At 41.5% G+C, this 20,401-nt stretch overlaps 1 protein-coding gene across 1 annotated transcript in view; it reads left to right on the forward strand.

The window, feature by feature from the left end:
* The window catches only part of RANBP17 (RAN binding protein 17), a gene marked incomplete at its 5' end in the record, with an annotated part of 154,606 nt that overhangs the window by 107,457 nt on the left and 26,748 nt on the right, over nucleotides 1-20,401 (forward strand). The window contains 4 exons of the mRNA XM_084268704.1: nucleotides 1,219-1,326; nucleotides 3,799-3,881; nucleotides 14,227-14,441; nucleotides 15,606-15,744. Coding sequence (XP_084124830.1) covers nucleotides 1,219-1,326; nucleotides 3,799-3,881; nucleotides 14,227-14,441; nucleotides 15,606-15,744 — 545 coding nt within the window. The remainder of the gene's footprint in view (nucleotides 1-1,218; nucleotides 1,327-3,798; nucleotides 3,882-14,226; nucleotides 14,442-15,605; nucleotides 15,745-20,401) is intronic.

The raw sequence follows: 20,401 nt of genomic DNA on the forward strand, positions 1-20,401 counted from the left end.
GGTGCCCCAGCCAGCCAGCAGTGGCCAGAATGCCTTCCATCTGTCTGCAGTGCTGTCATCCATCAGCAGTGTCGTCCCTGACGGCTTTAGCCTCCACCAGAAGAGCTACAGAGCCACGACTTTGTCTACATAGCCTAGAAGCGTGTACACCTTTATGTATTTCAGACTTTGATTCCACCACCCCAGACTGAGCACTTGGCCGGTGTTCTCCTTCCTGAGATGCCTGACAGTTACCTGTATTATCCAAATAAGCAGTAGCATTCTCCTTGGAATAGCCACTGTTTCTTGTGTGGTTAAATAAAGCACAATTACATGACATGAAACAAGGTTAAAAATGAAAAATAAGTTTATTATTAAACAATACCACTAGATTAGCTGGATCGTGCTTTAATAGCGAATTAAATTGTTGAAGTCTTTCAGTTCAGTATTTTAAAAGAACTTGTTAATTCTTTGCCAGTCAATCTGTGCTACCTCATTGCCATCGCCCCCTCTGCATTCTTAGCCAAATAAACTCCTTTTTTCAGCATGTTGAGAAAACTAGGGGTCAGCTTTATATCAAATCGTTGCATGAAATGGTTTGATACAGTCAGTAAGTCTTCTTTAAGTTACATTGCAGAGTCTACTAAATGTGTATTTTTCTGTATTGCCTTCCTTTAAATCCTGCTCTGAAAGAAGAGATCTCTCTTGGGTGCTGATGAGCAAACAGCTCTCCTGAAGGAGTTCTTAGAAATCTAACTTCACTGGCCTCCCCCACGCAGTTTGGCTGAATTCCCTTCTTGAACACCCTGGAAACAACTTCATACACATTGTTCCCAACCATTTATATAGACAATGCAATATATATGTGTAAGCACTGAAATTTGGGGGCCCAGATTTGCTAGTATGTCAGTTTGTGGTGTTTTAAATTTAAATTGCCATATGTGACTTAGGCCATTCATTACAAATCCATGCTCATTTTATATATGTGCTTAGCGGTCAGCTTCGCATACACAAACTCCTTCCCTTTTCCTTCATTAGAGCTCCAGTATATTAACTGTTTCCCACTTAACTATTGGTGTTGCCAAAGGATTTAGTCCTTTAAGCGGAGACTTGTGTAAATATAGAGGTTCTGGCAGTCCCTTTGCCAAGGTTTACCTCTGGGCTGCAGCAGGGGGTTAGGGGAAGGTGTTCTGCACGATGTTGCTGTATCAGTATACTCTTTAACTCAGTTTGGTGAAGATACCCCACGTACATTGCTGTTCTGCAAAGAGCCATTGAACTGTGGTACCAGGAGCCCGCCTGTACAACCCCGATCTTGAAGCTGATGGCAGAATTCATGCAGAACAGGTAAGAAGCACGTGAAAATTAGGTAAGTGGTGGATACTGCAACAGGATGTACTCTCTGTTCCAACTTTCTGTGTTTTTCTTGTCCTGGTGATGTCTGACTTGGACTTGGACTGCTACTTTTGTGTTTGGAGAGCTCAGTGTTCAGCAGCGCTGTGGGGTTTTACCAAAAGGGTAGATGTTAAAAATTAGCTGGTAAGAATTAATTACAGGAATATATATATATACATGTATGAGACTACTGTGGTTTTATATTCAATGTTAGTGGAAGTGTGTGCTTCAACCAGGGCTAAGTACTGACTCTACAGTTAAATACTGGAAAATTGTGGAGTTTTGCTGCAGGCTGAATTTTTGCCTTAAGCCAAGCAGCGTATGTATGTGCCTGGAAAACCCAAACTCCCTTTGCAGTTTCTTTTGCAAGTCAACTCTTCCAGCCAAAATAGGAGAGTGGCATCTAATACAGCAGTATTAATAATAGGCACGTAAGTAAGTTCTCCCACTTCCAAAATCTTCTCTGTGGGTTAACAAAAAGGCCCCAGAATGATTTTGGGAGGTTATTTCATTGATTGACATTACAGGTGTTGGAATGAAATTCCTGGTTTGCCACAAGTAATAGAACAATTTATTTTGGGAAGTTACCTTTGGAAATATTTAGTCTACTCCCTAAAGGGGGAAAAAAGTGTTTGAATGAGAACTTGATAGTTAAAGTCTCTGTGCTGGGTATCTTCGTGACTAAAGTAATTAGAGTTTTCAGCAAAGAAGTATATGTTCTCACTGTCTCTCACTTTGCCTTGCTAATTAAATTTACAAGGAGAAATGTTGGGATAGCTGAAATTTGGAAAAAATACTTGGTTCAGTCTAGTGTTGGGAAATTGATGCCTTGAAGTTCAGACCTGGCCCCCAGTCAAACACTGGTGTGAACGGTCCACTCCTTATCCCTGAACAGCTATGCCAACCTTAAGGCAGAGTCCCTGTTCCGTGTGTGTGTTGACCCACTTCCCACGACTCCCTCTTTGGTTTCTGGGGGCTAATTATGTCTTTTATCCTGGTAGTAGTATAACAAATTGCTGGAAAAGATTACTCTGTTTTTATTGAAGATGCAGTGCCCGAGCAGTGTACTCTGATAGTGCTGCAACTTACTTCAAGGAGGAGATTGTTAAAGCATAAATGCAGAACTCTAATATTAAATGGTAAACAAAAGCAAAGAGGAACTGGAACAATAAATCTTATGCAAAAGACAGCTCTTCAAGCTACTTTCCATATTCATGTTATTCTTCCACCTATTGGTATTCAGAAAATCTGTCTTGTTCCCTTTAGAAAACATCATCTGGGATGGGTTTTTTTCACGAGTTGTGTACTGCATTAGCTTTTACAGGTTCAAATGCATTATACAATATACTTTGACATGGTTAAAATATGTTACAGAGTATCAGGTTGTGCATTATGCCACTCTGATATTGAGATGACGTGCTGGTTTTGGTTTTCTTTCCCTCTGCCAGCCACTATAATTGTGTGCATATGGAATACACACGTTTTATACAAGGCATGTTTTATTCATTTATAAACACCCAGATCTACTCCAGAGTTTGCAGCGAAGGACCCTGCAAATAGGGACTCAGAAAACAAAACAAAAAAAAAAGGGAGAAAACAAGCTCCCTGCTGCTGGCTCTGTGGCAGGGGGGCTGCAAGGACTGCTTGTTTGATCAGAAGTGGATGACCACCAAATAGGTCAGTCAGGGAAACTCTGGTTTGTGTCACTCACTGATGACTCTCTTCCCTTTCAGTCCAAATAAACACATGGGGTAAGTTTTGCTAAAGATCCTTAGAAGCTTAAAACAGATATTCAAAGTTAACTTTTAGTCCTGGAGTAGGAGTTGGGCTCCTTTATCGCAGGGACGCAGCAGGGACTTCAGCAAGAGCTGCGTTGCTTGTCCGGATTGGGAACGGAGCGGTTCCCTTGGCTTTGGTAACACCTGTGCATCAGGGAGGACAACGTGGTGCAGTCATCTTCAGGTCTGAATGTTCATAAAAAGCACATAATACAGTTTATACTGGGAGAACTGGCTTGCGATTGCCACAGATGTTATGTAGCAGAATAACCTGGGAGTATGAGTTATATTTTCAAAAGCAATGCAGATGCAGAAGCAGGGTAAAAGTTAGCCTAACTGCTTGGGTTATGGAACCTTTGGAGCATCCTTCCGAATCCAGACAGGCACGAGATGTTCCTTAGTCACTGAAAGCTGTGAATGTATTGTCAGGTCTCCTGGGTAAAAATGGTTTTGTGCTTTGTCGTAGGATTGCTTCTTTGGCCACATACAGAGATAACTAGAGTGCACATCATTGCACTGAAAGCTAGAATTAGTTTATCAAATAATTGTACTTTGTGATCAGCACTATTTGGTGTTGTTTCAGGAATGAAACTATTGCAGGTGTTGCTTTGATGATCATCTGAATATTTTGCTGTTGTTTTTTTAGATCGCAGCGCTTAAATTTTGATGTATCATCTCCAAATGGAATTCTTCTCTTCAGAGAAGCCAGTAAAATGATTTGTACCTATGGTAGGTGTTCATTAATGTTTCCTCAGCAGTGTAATTCTTTGCTGTCTCGTGATACAAACCCCCTGCTAGGTCTATTGCTGAGCACTGATGGATTTGTGGAATACATAGCAGGACTGTAATGTGCTGCAGCCAGTGCCATCCCTTTGCAAAGCGCCGACCTGACGTGTCAGGCCTTTGGAGCTCGTTTGCTTCCCTACATCAGGGTTCATTCATGTAGCATCGTTGCTCGTGTCGCTTTTTTAACTCGAATGCCTGTCTTCTGGCAGCTGTAAATGTGTTTCAGCAAAGCTACAAATACTCTTGAGGTGTTGGATCCAGGCTACTGATTGATAGGTGTGGGTTGATTTTATGTATTCAAATTATATTCCAGCAGTTCCCAAACATAATAGGACCATAACAGCTTTACCCTGGAGCACTGTTAAAAGTGTTTATAATAAGTTGCTCCATTTTACTACTCCCACTCATGCACACAACTGCAACAGGTCTCTGACACCAGCAGTTTATATTACACTCCAACTAACTTTGTAGCTTACAGTTTTGCTTTCTAAATATTTGGAAAGGAGCATTACCAAGTTCTTGTAGAACAAACCTCATTTATAGTTTGTGTAAACAGCAAGAGCTGTAAGTGTCCTGGTTCTCTTAAAGACACAAAATTGGTGCATCGGATTTGGTTTTGCTGCATTCAGGTTGCTTTTTGGGTCTGGAAACTGTGTGTTACGTGGCTGCCTGCATAAAGAACTTCAGGGGTGTCATTAGGTTTTCCATCCGTAGGGTGTGGGAACAGTATGTGCAGAATGTGTGAAGCAGTTACTTAGGACAGGAAAAAAATTACACCCAAGTAGCTCTCACTCCTTGCAAAATTACTTTTCTGTTTCTTGCCCTGTAGTAAGGTAGCACTGTTGGGGGTTTGGGGTTTTTTCCCAGCTTAAATTTGTTAGAACAATTAAGCAAAATTAACATGTGGTTTTCTGTGTATGAAAAGATAAAATGTAAACTTTTAGACTTTAATACTCAGTTTCTGTTAGCATTTTACTTAATTGCTGTAAGCTTCCTTATGATTATTTAAAGTATAATCAGGTGCAGTCACAGCCATGATGATGCTTTGGCCCTACTTGTCTGTTTGTGCCTGATCCTATTGCAGATTGATTTATCTTTTTAATTTTTATTTTTATTTTCATCAGCCTTTACAAACAGCCTTTATTCATGCACTCACAAAAAGCATACCATATTGCTGGGCATCTGTCCATTTCAGTTGTTGTCATCAAGTTTCTGAACTAGTAAATCACACTAGTTGGTTTCAAACTGCTTCATTTCTGATTCCTAAAAAAACACTTTGCATCTGAAAGCAAAAGGTTTCTTTATGACTTCCGTGGTGTGTAAGTAAAGTCCATAAAGTCATCAGCCCTAAAGTATTGGTGACTTTTGCAAATAAGAACCAGAGAATTCTCAATTTAATTATTATAGAATCCCAGACTGCTTTAGGTGGGAACGAACTTCGATGCCCATTTAGTCCCACCCCTGCCATGAGCAGGGACACCTCCACTAGCCTGCCCAAAGCCCCATCCAACCCGGCCTTGAACACCTCCAGGGATCCAGGGGCTCCCACAGCATCTCTGGGCACCCTGTGCCAGGGCCTCCCCACCCTCAGAGTAAAGAACTTCTCCCTAACATCTCACCTAACCCTGCCCTCTCTCAGCTTGAAGCCATCGCCCCTTGTCCTGTCCCTGCACTCCCTGGGGAACCGCCCCTCTCCACTTTCCTGTAGGACCCTTTAAGTATTAGTAGGCTGCAATTAAGTCTCCCTGGAGCCTTCTCTTCTCCAGGCTGAACCAGCCCAACTCTCTCAGCCTGTCTTCATAGGAGAGGTGCTCCAGCCCCCTGATCATCTTCATGTACTCCTCTGGATGCTCTCCAGCAGCTCCATGTCTTTCCTGTACTGGAGACTCCAGAGCTGGATTAGCACTATTGCAGAATGGCACAGCTATTTCTGAGGTGGTCACTGGCTTCCTATCTGGGAAGGTTTTACTGCCTGCTGCAAGTATTTCAAGATCCTACAATTAATCAGCTTTGCATAATTGCTGTTAACATTCTTTGCTTTTATCACCAATTACTAGTTTATGAAATTTCTATTCCAGTGCACAGGAAGATACAACTCTTGTGGAAATGTGTTGCCAGATTCATTACCTCAGTTATGTATGATCTTTTGAGCATACAAATTCCTATAAAAATGTTGATATTAAAGGGTTTTGCATTAATTTCAGATGCCTTCCTGAAAACTGTAATACTTTATAATTGGGCTTTTAAGGAAAACTCAAATCCATAATACTCTGTGACTTCTTTTCAAGTGCATCTGTCTCTTAAACATATATAATCTCAGCAGACATCTGGGGAAAAATAAAGAAGTGGGGGATGATGATAAAGTGCACTTTGGTGTTCTTGGGCAGCATTTCCACATTCTGCATAGTTCAGTTAACAGAAAGATTACATACATGCCTGCTAATCCTTGGGTCAGTTTTTGAGTGTTCTGCTGTACTGTTACTGCAAGTAACTTGAAGTTCCCAAACCAGTTGAATTCTTACATTCAGCATGATTTTTATGGCTGAAGCACTAGAGAAGAAACCAGAAGGCACACAGTGAATGTCAAGAGATGACACAAAACAGTGTGTGCTCATTTATCTTACCAAGTCAGGCAAACCTCTTGTATGTGCCTGCAGCTTCTGGTGAGCTCCTCAGAGTGATCAAAAAGACACTCCAGAGTCAGGACAGATTTGATGGAAATCTGTACCATAATAATTGCCTTTTTAAACTAGAAACACAAAGTGATGTCTTGAGACACAAACGGGGGAAAATAGAGGTAACTGTCGTCTCCTTTCATCCTGCTGTCCTTGTAGGAAGATCCTTCCTTTCACTCTCCGTTTTCGATAATCCATTAACCCAGTGGGTTTCCATAAACTCCTCCCAGCCTCCTCTTATCCCTGTGAAGTCCTTCTTTCCATCACCTGTGACCTGACTTGTGTTTACTCCTCTTGGAAATCCGTGTGTGAACTTGGCTTCCAGCTCTCACCTCTCCTTGCTGTGCCATTGGCAGTGAGAGTTTCCTTCCCATAGCACAAGCTTGGTCCCTGTCCTGCAGACAGTGTAGTGTGGGTGCATCTCTTTCTTAGAAGAATATGAAACTGTTCAGAGCTTCCCAGTACAAAATGCCTGGAAAGAGTCCAGTGGAGGAATACGGAGATGATTAAGGGCCTGGAGCATCTCCCCTGCAAGGAAAGGCTGAATGGGGCTGTTCAGCCTGGAGAAGAGAAGCCTGAGAGGGGATCTGGCCAATGGTTATCAATGTCTGAAGTGTGGGACACAGGGGGAAATGTCCAGCCTCTTCTCAGTGTCTGTGGGGACAGGACAAGGGGTGATGGTCTCAAGGTGGAGCACAGGGAGTTCTGCACCAATATGTGGAAGAACTTCTTCCCAGTGAGGGTGAGGGAGCCCTGGGACAGGCTGCCCAGGGGGGTGTCAGACTCCTTCTCTGGAGATATTCCAGACCTGTCTGGACGTCGACCTGTGCAACCTGTCCTAGGGACCCTGCTTTGGCAAGGAGTTGGACTCTGATCTCTGAAGGTCCTTTCCAGCCCCTACAATTCTTAAAAAAAAAAAATGAAATGAAAATACATCCTTCCAGAAGTGAAATTTAAATTAGTGGTAGAATAGGATTTTTCCTTCTCTCTCACATGCGGTGGCACACAGAAAATGCTTCAGAAATCTCACCTGCACCAAAGCAAACATGAAAATTCCCAGTGATGACTTAGGTACACTGGGAAATCTGAAATATGTCTCTGTCCCATCAACAGTTTGACAGGGAATTAGTAACTGGAGCAAGGTGGCATCAGGTGATGGTTCTCACAGTGCGCTGGTTGTTGACATCATGTTGCCATTTCCTAAGTCTGGACTGCACTGATGGAAGGGGGTTTGAGTAACACACAGATACGTTGCAAATGCATCCTTCAGGTGATGGAAATCCTTGGGAATGTATCTGTGGATTTGTTTTGTGTAAACCCTGTTCTGGTGTTTACGTGGGAATAACTTTGAATGAAACATTTGGAAACCCAGCAAGTCGCTTCAGTTTCATCTTCCATTTTACCAAAGTTTTGATGTCCATTCATGTCTGAATGATACCTCCATTTACCAGTACTGAGAGCTCTGTGCTTGGGCTGAAAATGAAAGGGGGAAGAAAAGGGTAGAGCTGTGTTCCTGGGGTGTAGAATGCATGTGAACGTTTGTGAGCATGGACGCTGATCCCACTGAAGAGTACGCTTTTTTACTCCCCCAGACTGATTTCTTATGTTTTGAGTGCAAAGCAGAAAAAATCCAAAGTGCCCAATATTAAGATAAGCTGGGCGTCTTTGGCTGTCAGTGAATAAAATAAATCTGAATTCTTTGTAGTTCTGAAAGCCAGCACCTCAGCCAGTGTTTAGTTCTGCTCAGCAGACCCAGCTTCCCAATGAGGGTGGTACATGTGTGCTGCGGGCTGTCCTGCTCATTTATCACCGATACAGCGCTGAAGACGATTTGAAGATGTCTTTACAAATGCTATATGTTCAAAAGATGTAAAGCCTGGCGTAGGATGCAAAAAGCACTTAGATAGTCAATTATCCTTGTTAGGACTCTGCAGCTGCTTGGCAAGGGGCGTTGTGCCTTGTCCATTATGGCTAGAGCCAGTCTGAGTGATAGAGTGATTTAAAATAAACAACCGAGAGGAGAAAATTGAAAGGAGTTGGAATAGCACAGTCCACCATTCTTCATCCCCAATATATTTCACTTTTAATTCTGTACGTACAAGTCTCCTTACTGTGTGTTTTTGAACTCCCAGTTGTGTAGGAACGATGTTCCGGTGCATCTTGGGACCATTTATTTCTCTTTGTGGTTCCTTTACATTTTAGTAAACCTCTTCCCTTTCATTATAGGCGGCTGACATAAAAATAATATTTTCAATATGCTGTTTTTATTTATCTACATTCTGTCATGATATACTTTGATGTAAGTTTTTAATTTTGCTCCAGCTTTCAGCTGTTGTAGCGGTTACTGCTCAAGGTCAGCGACGAGGTTAGCCACAGTAGCACAAAACAATTTCCTGTTCTCACAGCCCAGGTAGCATTTGGATGTGGATTAAATTTTACCACATTTTCCACTAGCCAGACACAATTATTTCTAATGAGCTTTAAATTGCTTCTAGAACATGTATTTCAAAACTTAGTGTGGTAATCCATTCAGTGCCAGCAGCTTCGTAAGGAAACGGTGGTTCTTCACAATTTTGGTTGAAGCGATTCTTGCTGTAGAACAGGTACTTCTCAGCAGCAGCTCAGCTTCAAAGTGGAGTGCTCACCGGCCTCGGTTTCTGTTGGGCTGCTCTCCTTTGCACTAACAGCTCCAGAATATGTATTGCTCTTCATTACCAACTCTGATTTCATCATCGGTTTCTTTTGGCAAGTTTCTCATGGTGCTCCGCGTGCTCGGTGGGCTTATTGGAGAGGGTTTATGTATGTTTGGTTGTTGCAGAGCTTTCAAAAAAATGAGGGTTTGGAGCCTGTTCCCATCTTTATGAATCATGTTTTCCTTTCAGTGTCTATACATGACCAGTTGGTTTTCTGCCCAAGCACGCTGAGCGCCTGGAAAGTCTCCATCTTTATAGGGCAGTGGTGAATAATAAAAACAGGAAAGGGGAAAAGGCAAACCCCACTTTTTCTCTAGAAATATGATAGATTTTCACAACTTTGGTTTAATCTCACCAAAGTTTTTTTTTTCCATCTTCAGCGAATTCACACATGTTAAAACATGATTTAGATGTATTATTATATGTAGGACAGGGATCTACTTGAGAGAGTCCAAAGAAGGGCTACGAAGGTGATTAAGGACCTGGAGCATCTCCCCTATGAGGAGAGGCTGAATAAGCTGGGGCTGTTCAGTCTTCAGAAGAGAAGACTAAGGGGGGATCTAATTAATGTCTATAAGTATCTTAAGCATGAAATGCAGGGGGAATCAGCCAGCCCCTTTTCAGTGGTCTGTGGAGACAGGACAAGGGGCAATGGCTGCAAGTTGGAGCACAGGAAGTTCCGCACCAACATGCGGAAGAACTTTTCCCCAGTGAGGGTGAGGGAGCCCTGGGACAGGCTGCCCAGGGGGTGTGGAGTCTCCATCTCTGGAGATATTCCAGCCCCGTCTGGACGCCGACCTGTGCAATATGTGCTGGGGAGCTGCTTTGGCAGGGGGTTGGACCCGATGATCTCTCGAGGTCCCTTCCAACCCCTATAATTCTGTGATTCTGTAGCGGTTATTGGACTGGAATCCAGAACGAGCCCCACTTAAATGAAGCTCAGCCATAAGGAAATCATTTTTGTATTATGGCTTCTACTGTAAAAGCAATTAAGGAGGAGAACCAAAAGGGAAGCTGCCTGTCCTGACATGCTCCCACATCTAGGAGGGAGTGAGGGAATGAGCTGCGCAAAGAGCTCTGGTGCATATTGCCTCTGGGATTCTGAGGCACGGCGATGTTATCTTCGGTCAGAGCATCCCAGGTTGGTTTTTTGCCGGCTCTATATTCCCCCTCTGCACACACATGCTTTTTTTTTCCTCCTTCCAGCTCCTTTGTTTATGTACTAAGTAGTCTTTTGGTAATGAAATGTTTAAATTGTCAGCCAGACTCAAGCCCCTCTTTCCTATCTAGCAGTTTTGCCCAGTACCTTTAAAAATCCTTTTCTTACTCCTGTAGGGGCTTTGGATTGCCACTGAGGCTCAGAGAGGTTAGAATTTTTCTAAGTGACATTGCTGTCAAATGCAGGGCAAAAAGTCATGTTAAAGGAAATCACTGAGAACTTGGAAAGTCACTATGTTCTAAGATTGTGTGGTATGATTTTTCCCACATTAGGAAGAAACTGATTCAAGTTGGGTTTTTTAACTTGATTTTTAACTCAGTAGTAACGCTGAAACTTCCCTGATTGGTCTCGATATAGTTTTCATTTTGACAGGAGCTATGAATTTCAAAGCAATTTTTAAATTCAGCGTGTCAAAGGTCACTGTTATGTTGATTTAATTTCTTTAAACTGTTTCTTTTAACAATAGGAGTTTATAAAATTGTATTTTGGTCCTCTGCTACAGGGATTATAAATGTAAGCGTATCCTCAGTAGCTGAGGAGTTGTTCTTGACCTGATTCCAAGTACCTCAGTAAATTAGTTTATGTTCAGTAGTATCCATGGTGTGTAAAAATATTCCCCTGAAGCTCCTGCTAAATGTTACAAGTAGATCATTCTTTTTTTTATCTAGTCAGGCATAGCACTGTATTTCATTTTTTTTTTCAATAACTAATGCTAAAACACTGGTCTTTGTTCTAGCACTGCATCCCTTGAATCGCAGGCGGATGGCTTGGGGCATTGGCACCAGGCACCGCGTGGTCTTTCGCCTCTGCTGCTAATTTGAAATCAGCAGTTCCCACTCTTAGGCCCTTTTAAAACGAATCCATGAACACAGAACAGTTCTCTGTGGACTCTGACCACTTGCAACAAGCAGCTTTTAATCTTGCACTAGGCCCAAATTCTTCTGTGTTTTCATTAGAAGGGCTGGACACCCAATTTGCCATGCCTGCCCAGCATGAGGGAGCAGGGCTCTGCCTTTCTATACTGAATGCTTTATGCTGGTTAATGGGTTTAAAGTTCTAATTGTAGGGTGATTTGTTTTGTGAAGTAAGAAAAATGATAGATTAACACTAGTGGATACTTCCTAGAACTCGGGTTCCCAGGCTAAGGTGTTCCTGGGGTTTTTTCAACTTCTTTCCTCATCCTCCCATTTTTCCAACGACTTCCAATTAATTTCCATATTAAATACATAATTGCCTTGTTGACAACTACTGAGCTCTTTCCATCTGTTGTTGCACGTTACACTGAGTATGTCAAGGACCTGGGGTTGCACAATGCCATGCTTGGACAGCACAGCTAGAAACTCAAAGCTGGATCCAGAACTTCGTTGTTGCTTCTTTCTGAAGCCAACATATATTTGTCTTACTAACATAAAGGTTTTCAGCAGAGAATTTAATAGTGGAGAAGGCCATGGTTAGTTTCCAGCACTCTTACCTTTCTGTCTTGGTTTTGCCCCAAGAATTGTACCCTGTCGACATAGCGGCTTTTGAAAATATCATGTGCCTGCCCACTGCAGTGCACAGACAGAACTGTGTACTTCATTTTCTTCTTTAACAGATCTTGGAATGCAGCGATCTTGGTAACTAGGCTTAGCTCTTGTCAAAAAGATTAATGCTAATTGAGATGACCTGGCTGGGATGTCTTAAATGAGGCACTGTAGGAAGCTAAATGGAGTTTATCTTTACTGAGAAATTAAATTTACATAAAATTAATGTTAAGTATTACAATAAATGTGTATCCAGGTACACTAGAAGACATTCTTCCTTTCCCTGCTATGTTTTACTTTTCAAAGAGGATCTTTTGGATACTGGACATTTTTAGTAGAACTCTGATTTAACGCCGTTTGCTGTAGCAGTGATTGCCCTCTTCCCCAGTTGCACTGGGTTGTGACTACAGCCTTTGGGGCGGTAGAGGTGCTCCTGTAACCAGTTACAGTATCAAAATCATTCTGTATTTTCATTCATAGTTGGGGTTTTTTTTTGTTAAAAGGGCTTGAATCTGCTTTTAAGTGCCCATCTTTCCTAGTGAAATATTTGATTCTCCTCCTACCTTCCATAATTCTAGTGATGTCATCCCTTCTTACAGACCCCAGTTACTTCTGAGCAATCCCTGGGCGTACTCACAGTCTATTTTTGTAAAGCTACTTTTCCTTTACAACCTGATGGATAAATTGCCTTGTACTTGCTAGAAGTGGTTTATGCAGTAAAGCATAAAAAAAAGCCTTTCTCACTTTGCATTACATGATACCAAATGGGTGACACTTGGATGTGTTGGGTGTCTAGAAATAGGGTTTTCCCCTTCTTTTTCTGATTATATGATGTAAATTCCTCACTGTAAGTAATCAATAACATTAAGAAAGAGAATTAAAATAAGACAGGTATGTGATTTGAGGTTGGAAGTTTGCATGGGCAGAAAGGGGAGCTGTGTGGGGACAGACACACTTTAGTATCTGGCCTCAGTGTGTGTTAAATCTCATGAGATCTAAGGAAAGTTTTTAAAAGCTATTTCTGATTGTCTGTTACAAAACCAAATCTGAGTTGTCACAACTACTTCTCTCAGCTGGCAGCGTTTGGCATTGTGATTTTTTAACACAGAGTTCACTCGTTGCTCCTTGATCCAAGTTGTTGTCATAGCCATGACATCCAGGTTAGACACTGAAGGCCAACAAGCTGATCATCTGAGGCTCTCCCCCTTTTTATTTGTGGGAATACTTTAAAAATGTATAGGTTTGTGTCATTTGCCTCCAGTTAAAATTAACAAGAATGATGAGTAGTAACAGAGCGAAAACCAGGCACTTGGGGTTTGTGCAGGCCAAGCTTGCCAAGGTCAGTGTCAGATGGGGATCAACCTAGTAAGGCTCCTTCATGGTGGAACTGCTTACTCATTGCTGTGTTTATTCTACTGGTTTAGCTCACTTCCATTAATTACTTCAGGTAAAAAAAAAATAAATTGTTGTGAAGACAAACTAACTCCGGGGTGCTGTGAAGATGAGCATTAAATTATTACAAGATACTTAGAAAACTTGGTAATGAGGCCTTGTGAATAATGAGGCTTGTACAGAGGATTGCGGCGGGATCTACTGTGCTGCTGCACCCTGGATCCAAAAGCCACTGTTGCCTGCTACTAGCAATAGTAAATATTTACGTTTAACTGTTATTTTAACATTATAAACATGGATTTTAATTAAAAAGTCATTCCCATCTGTGACTGGTGAAATAGAGGCTTTTGTAATGGACATATTGTTTTCTGAGGGATATATTTAGTGTGTATATACATCAGCAACCATCCCAAGAGACTGTCATGGTAATGGATCAAAACCAGGCATTGTGAAACTAAAGAGATACTATAAAAACCGTGTGTTGCAGCTCTGCTCGGATTAAGGAATTCATGCTGATAGACCCAGTCATGGGCTGGCTGTTCGTCAACAACAGGAATTCCATGGCTTATATTTTAAATTGTGCACACTAATTCCTCAGTGGCTTTTAAGCTCTAATCGTGCTTGCTTAACAGATCTTCTGGATCAAATGCAGAAGGAGTTTTTTCTTCCAAATAATAATAATAACAAAAATAAAGAAAAAAAAAAGTTTAGCTAGTGCCATCAAAATATTTTAGATTTGCAGCTGCTTATATAAGTTTCTTTCTTTCTTTCTTTTTATGAAAACAGGTAATCAGATCCTCTCTCTTGGGACTTTGTCAAAAGATCAGGTTTATCCGTTGAAACTCAAGGGCATTTCCATCTGTTACTCTGCACTCAAATCTGCCTTATGTGGAAATTATGTCAGCTTTGGCGTCTTCAAGTTGTACGGGGACAACCACTTTGACAATGTACTTCAGGCCTTTGTCAAAATGCTGCTTTCAGTATCCCACAGTGACTTGCTAGTAAGCAATTACTCATCTTGGGAGTCTTTACGTGAAATATGAAATAACACCACCACAGGCTTTGTATTGTTATAATGAGACAGAGAGATCTCCAACAGCTCAGACGCAGCTTTCAGTTCAATTAACTCGAATTTATTTATATAGCAACATCTAAAATACAGGTATGACGAACCTGCCGTGTGCAATGGGAGCTTTTCTAGAATTTTCTCTTGGCTCATCGTGAAAGAGAGAAGTGAATGCAAGATGTTGTTCTTCTCTGTACTCACAAGCCCATTTACATCGCCCGTGTGCACTGTAGAACAACCACACATATCCAGCCATTCTGCGGTTGCTTTCAATCTGCAAATTGTCACTGTGCATTCCCCATAAAATTCAAAACTTCAATTTCCAAGTCCACCATATTCCCCCTTCTCTGTGGGAAGATCTTGTGCAATATCAGCTGAAATTTGAATTGTGACATTTTTTTCATGACACTAATTCAAAACGGCCCTTTTATGGCAGGAAGGGGCAAATTTGGGATAGGTAACGATGGGTAATACCCAGATTTAGGCCTGCCACTTTAAATAAAGCCCTTGGAACTGAAAAGTTGCTCTCAGTTAAAACTGCTGTGTTGGTTGTATGGTGAAGTGCACACTTTTGGCACATTCCTGACCATCCAACAATAAATGCCCGAGACAAGAGTCTCTAAGGGCTGATGGGCTCGAGCAAGTGCCTTTGCCTGCGCAGAGCCTGTTACAGCACCTCACTAAAGCACAAAAAAAGTCTGTCTCTGAGACAATTTGGGAAAATCTGTGGTAAATCTTAGTAGGATTTCCTGCAGAAGATACGATACAGGCCATGATCTTATCAGACCAGCAGCTTGTACAGAATGCTGTGCTGCTTTTACTACGCTGATAGCTGTGCAGAACATCAAAGCATGATAGTGTTCCTGCATTATCCTAAGCTTATTTTAAGCTAAGAGCCCAAATATATCCTACAGAAAATTTGAAAAGTTGCCAAGGACAAGGAAATATTTTGTCCCTATCAATATTTTGATGTAGTGGCTAAATTAGAATTTGTCACATCACAGAAACTATAAAGTCGATCTTCTATCATCTGTTCGTGTTGTTAATGTTAGTTGATGGCAGTATCTGTATTTACTATGAATGTGCACTCTCTTTTCAGCAATACCGAAAACTCAGCCAGTCGTACTACCCGCTTCTGGAGTGCCTGACCCAAGACCATATGAGTTTCATTACCAGTTTAGAACCTCGCGTCCTCATTTACATTCTTACCTCAATATCGGAAGGACTTACCGCAGTAGGTAAGAGTTGCTTACTCTCAGCTAAAGAAAGAATCCATATTGGGTATCTCAGATTTTTAAAGCAGCACATTCATTTGTATCTTACAAAATGAATGCTACATGACAGTGGACGATGCTGGCTTATGAACATCTTAAGAATGCGACTGTTTCAGTTAACAGTTCTTTTTTAAACATCTAACCTGTAGGTTTTTACAGATAGTATTTTTAAATTGTCTTTTCTTACAAGCCAGAACTGTTACAATTATTAATGTGCCTCCACAAGGATCATACTGGAGCTTCATGCATTTCTTATTCAGCAATATAATGTATTAAAATGTGTACAGGAATCTGTGGGGTTTTGTGTTTATTTGATCATCGTAGCTGTTGTATAAATAATCCTTGTTCTGCACAGCTATGATGTGATTTGAGAAATGTAAAGATATCTTTATCCATGGAAAACAACCCAAAACCAATTCAGTACTTCCTGAATATACTTTAGAGAAGAATCAGTGTGACAGAAGCATACTTAGAGTCGTGATAAAACCACAGCAGTCTGATTGCAGTTCATTTCAGTCTCTTGCATAGGTTAATTTATGCCAAATATTAACCAAATGACTGTCCAAACGTTTGGGGTTTGGGCAGGGGGCTGGCAGCCTGAAGTCATTTGGCATATGGAGAAGGAGAACTGGGCATATGGGGAAGAAGTAGTAAATGGTGCAGTTGCATTGCAGCCGCCTAGGAATGCCATGCATTTGTATAGGCTTTGACTGAGAGGCAGTGCAAACCTTACGGTAGTATTTATTGATCAGGGTGGTTATTAAAGGAAAAAAAGAAAAGGTATAACATTAGTGTGTATAGATGTTGCTGTCTAATAGCTGGTGTTTCTCATTACCGCCAAGTGTCAGTCGAGCCCCATAGGAGTGTCTGAATGCATCGAGACTCACAAAGCGTTCACTATGTTAAACACATTCAGCAGCTTTTGCTGCAAGAGGGAAACTACTCTTGGAGAGAAAATGGGTAGTGAATAGCTCAGCACCAGTAGTAAAGAAGTATTTGGGTCATTTTATTATATAACGCCGAAATCCACCTTCTCCCAGATACTTGGAGTGTTCTGTCACCTGCAGTGATGGTACAGCACTTCCCACATATAGACTGGTCCTGCTGGGAATATGCCTGGTGCTCAGTACTCAGTAGTACAGTACTCAGTGCTAGCTTTGACTGAGCTGCCAGTGTGGCAAGCCTTAAGGCATTGGGTAAATTCATACTGACCAGTCACTAGCACACTTAGTTTACCCAATTTGAATTTGTTTACCAGAGAAGGAAGAAAATGCAGAAGCTGTGTAAGCATCAGCTTTCACAAAATCACAGAGCTGATTAGTTAGGAGTTGGAAGGGACCTGGAAAGATCATCCAGTCCAACCCCCTGCCAGAGCAGGATCACCCAGACTAAATCACACAGGAACACATCCAGGTGGGTTTGAATGTCTCCAGAGAAGGAGACTCCCCAGCCTCTCTGGGCAGTCTCTCAGTGAAAAAGTTCCTCCTTCTACTCACATGGAACTTCCTCTGCTCCAGCTTGCACCTGTTGCCCATTGTCCTATCACTGGTCATCCCTGAGAAGAGCATGCCTTAGGTGTATCTTCCCCTCTCAGAAAGCATCACTCTCTCACTGAGGGGGGAGGAGTAAGAAACATATCTAAGTTAAACATTTGGCAGTTCAATTTTGAAGAATTATGAATTTTTTAGGAACATAGATGTTTTCTAAGAACGCTTTCATTTGGTGGAATTGCTCATACTCTGCTGAGACAAGTGTCACCAAAAATTTTAACAGCTCACTTGTTTTTCACATTTCATAAACTATAGATTTATGTCACCAGTGCTTTCCTGTTCAACTTAAACTCCTCAAAGTGCCTGAAATCATAGAAATATGCAAGGCTAGATGTAAGTGTGAAGGAAGTCTGGACTTCATCTGGCTTCACTGGTTTGATGCCGGCCACCAAAAGCAATTACACTCACTTTCAGGTTCATTTTCTTCTTTGTTTACTCTGATTCCTCCAAACTCAAGTAGCTTTTCAGTCTTTGAAGCTTGCCAGATCTGCCTTGTCTGCCGGTCAGTAAGACCCAGCTGTTTCCATGTTGCCCACGGAGGATGTGGAATCTCCACCCTTGGAGATATTCCCAGATACTGGACAAGTCCTGAGGAACCTGGCTGACACTGGCCCTGTTTTGGGCGGGAGGTGGGACTTGGAGGATGGTCCCATTTGGTTTCTGTCACCACCTCTAGGACCCCACTGGTATTTTTCCTGTATTTTTCCATTCTTTAGCTGCCTATGCAGCCCTTACTCTCTTGTGCACATTAAAAGTAATACTTATTTCCCCTGATTAGTCAGCTGGAAAGAAATCTTTTTTTCCATACATGTTGAAGAGAGAAAGTGATGATTTTTCCTTGATATCATGTCTCTTAACACTACATGTATCAAGAATTGATGTTGATGTCGGCATTTAAAGTCCTTGTTTGTATTTGAGGAGGGGACTCTGTAGTCAACTGAATAATTCTCCATACTCTTACCATGACATATCCAGATAAACTACTCCTTGGTCAGGTTATAGCTCTTGATTTATTGTTAATCATCCCAAGAGTGAGTTGCGTATCACTGCATTTTCTTAGGAGTCATCTTCAAACTGGTGTATGCCTTTTAAAATGTTGGTATTTGGGGCATTACCAGTTATCAGGCTGTAACATACACAATTTGTTTCTTACATGTTCCTTGGTCACACACATCCTTCTGCCCTTGGAAGATGGGTAAGCAGATGCACACGTTGCCTTTTTCACTGAATGGCAGCAGTGCCCCAGAATATCTTGGAACAGGAGAGCTCAGGGCTGTTGTTAGCCATCCAAGGGGGAACTCAGTTTTGAACCATCTAGACCAGACAAGTCCTTTTCAGAAGTGTTATAAAAATGAAATACCTTTTTATTGTAAAAATTCAATATCAGAAGAATTCTCTGTAACAGAAAAAATGTACCTGACTTTTCTTTCTCAGCTCCCTTTTACGTACAGGAAACCTTTGAGACTCCCCTTGTTGTCAGCAGTAGGCTAAATATTCCCCAAATCCTTGTTTCTGAGGAGCGTTCGTTCTGTTGCTGAGTAAATACCTCACTTGATTCCAGGCTGTATAAACAGGGTGAAAGAATAGGTATTCCTTCGGAAGTGCCTGGCTGTAAATCAGCTATAATGGAAGCCCTCGTCGAAGCTTTTATTGCGAGGATAAACACTCCAATAGTTCTCTTCTAAAGTGTTTACCTGGCTTTTTCACAGCTGACTCAGTGCATCAGAGCCTTTTAATGTAGTCTGCCTGGCATGTCACTAATCTCAGCAAAGCTTTTCTAATTCTCCTATGATTAATAGTATAGTATGCTATTCATTGAGGAAAAAGTAAAACATTTTTTCTGTCTTGCTGCCTAATTTAGATGTTAAATTGCTAAATCCATTTACTTTCCAGGTTTAGTCTCAAAGGCAAATAATGCCAGTATTGAAGTGTAAGCAATTGATGGACAGGGAAAATACCACTTAACTCCCTCTCCTTGCCTTTATGTTAAAAACAAACCGAAATCTTCTAATTTGCAAAGATTCAGCAATATCATTAAACTGTTGAAAAATAATTCCCCCTCAGAGTGCTGCTGTCACGTTGTTTGGACCAAGAACCATCCTTGAGTTGTTTGAGTTTTCTGTCAGCTTTTTAAAATAATATAGCCATTCTAACACACGTGCTCAAGTTCTAATGGCTGATTGAATTGCCAACAATAGGCAAGGCCACACGAATAACAAAGAAATGCAAGTGAAGTTAGCCCCCAGACCATGAAACAAATGTGTGTTGGCAAAAATAGAGAGGAAACCAAAGAGACAGTTGAATGTGATTGTGACTGGTGCTAGTCACCATCCTGGCCTGACAAAGCTGCTGAACTGTGCTGGATCTGGGGTGATGCACACAGAGCTGGTGTTGGGGTTTTCTGTAACCCTGGCCTGCCATTAGTTCATGGGTGACAGCTGAGGTGGTCAGCAATGAGAGATATGGTTTCTCTGCATTCTTCTTGGTTATCCCAAGCTTTTATCTCAGTTTCTTTTATTATTCTATCATGATTCTGTCTTCTCCATCCCTTTTTCTGTCCGTATCCTGGAATTGGTAGCTCCTCATTTGCTCTGTTTATTTGGCTGGCTTGTCTCACTACGATTTAGTGAGAGCGCCGTTCTGCCCCAGCACAGCCTTCCACGTGCCCAGAAGAGTCATTTGAGGGAGTTCACTTGACGCTCCCCGTCTGTTATATCCTTGCAATCAAAAGAAAAAAAAATGAGCATAGAGAAGCATATTTGATATATAGTTATGGGCAAATTTAAGTAGCTCTTAACACTCGTATCAGATTCTCACGAGCAAATGATAGCGTAGACTTGTCTGCTGTCCTGCTAAAATCACTTACTGTCGAATGTAAAATATCTACTTGTACCGTATCAGCATGTTTAGGAACTGCTGCTGTTTTGTAAGCTGATGATAGTGATTTACTTTGTGTTATTCAATTTAAAAAGAAATAGAGTTAAGCACAGGTTTAGAAATACAGCAGAGCCCTCCTATGAAATATGTATTTTCAAGTGTCTCACTTGTTGTTATTGATGGTGATTCAATTC

Source organism: Gallinula chloropus, assembly GCF_964237585.1.
Source record: "Gallinula chloropus genome assembly, chromosome: 10".
Classification (NCBI taxonomy): Eukaryota; Metazoa; Chordata; class Aves; order Gruiformes; family Rallidae; genus Gallinula; species Gallinula chloropus.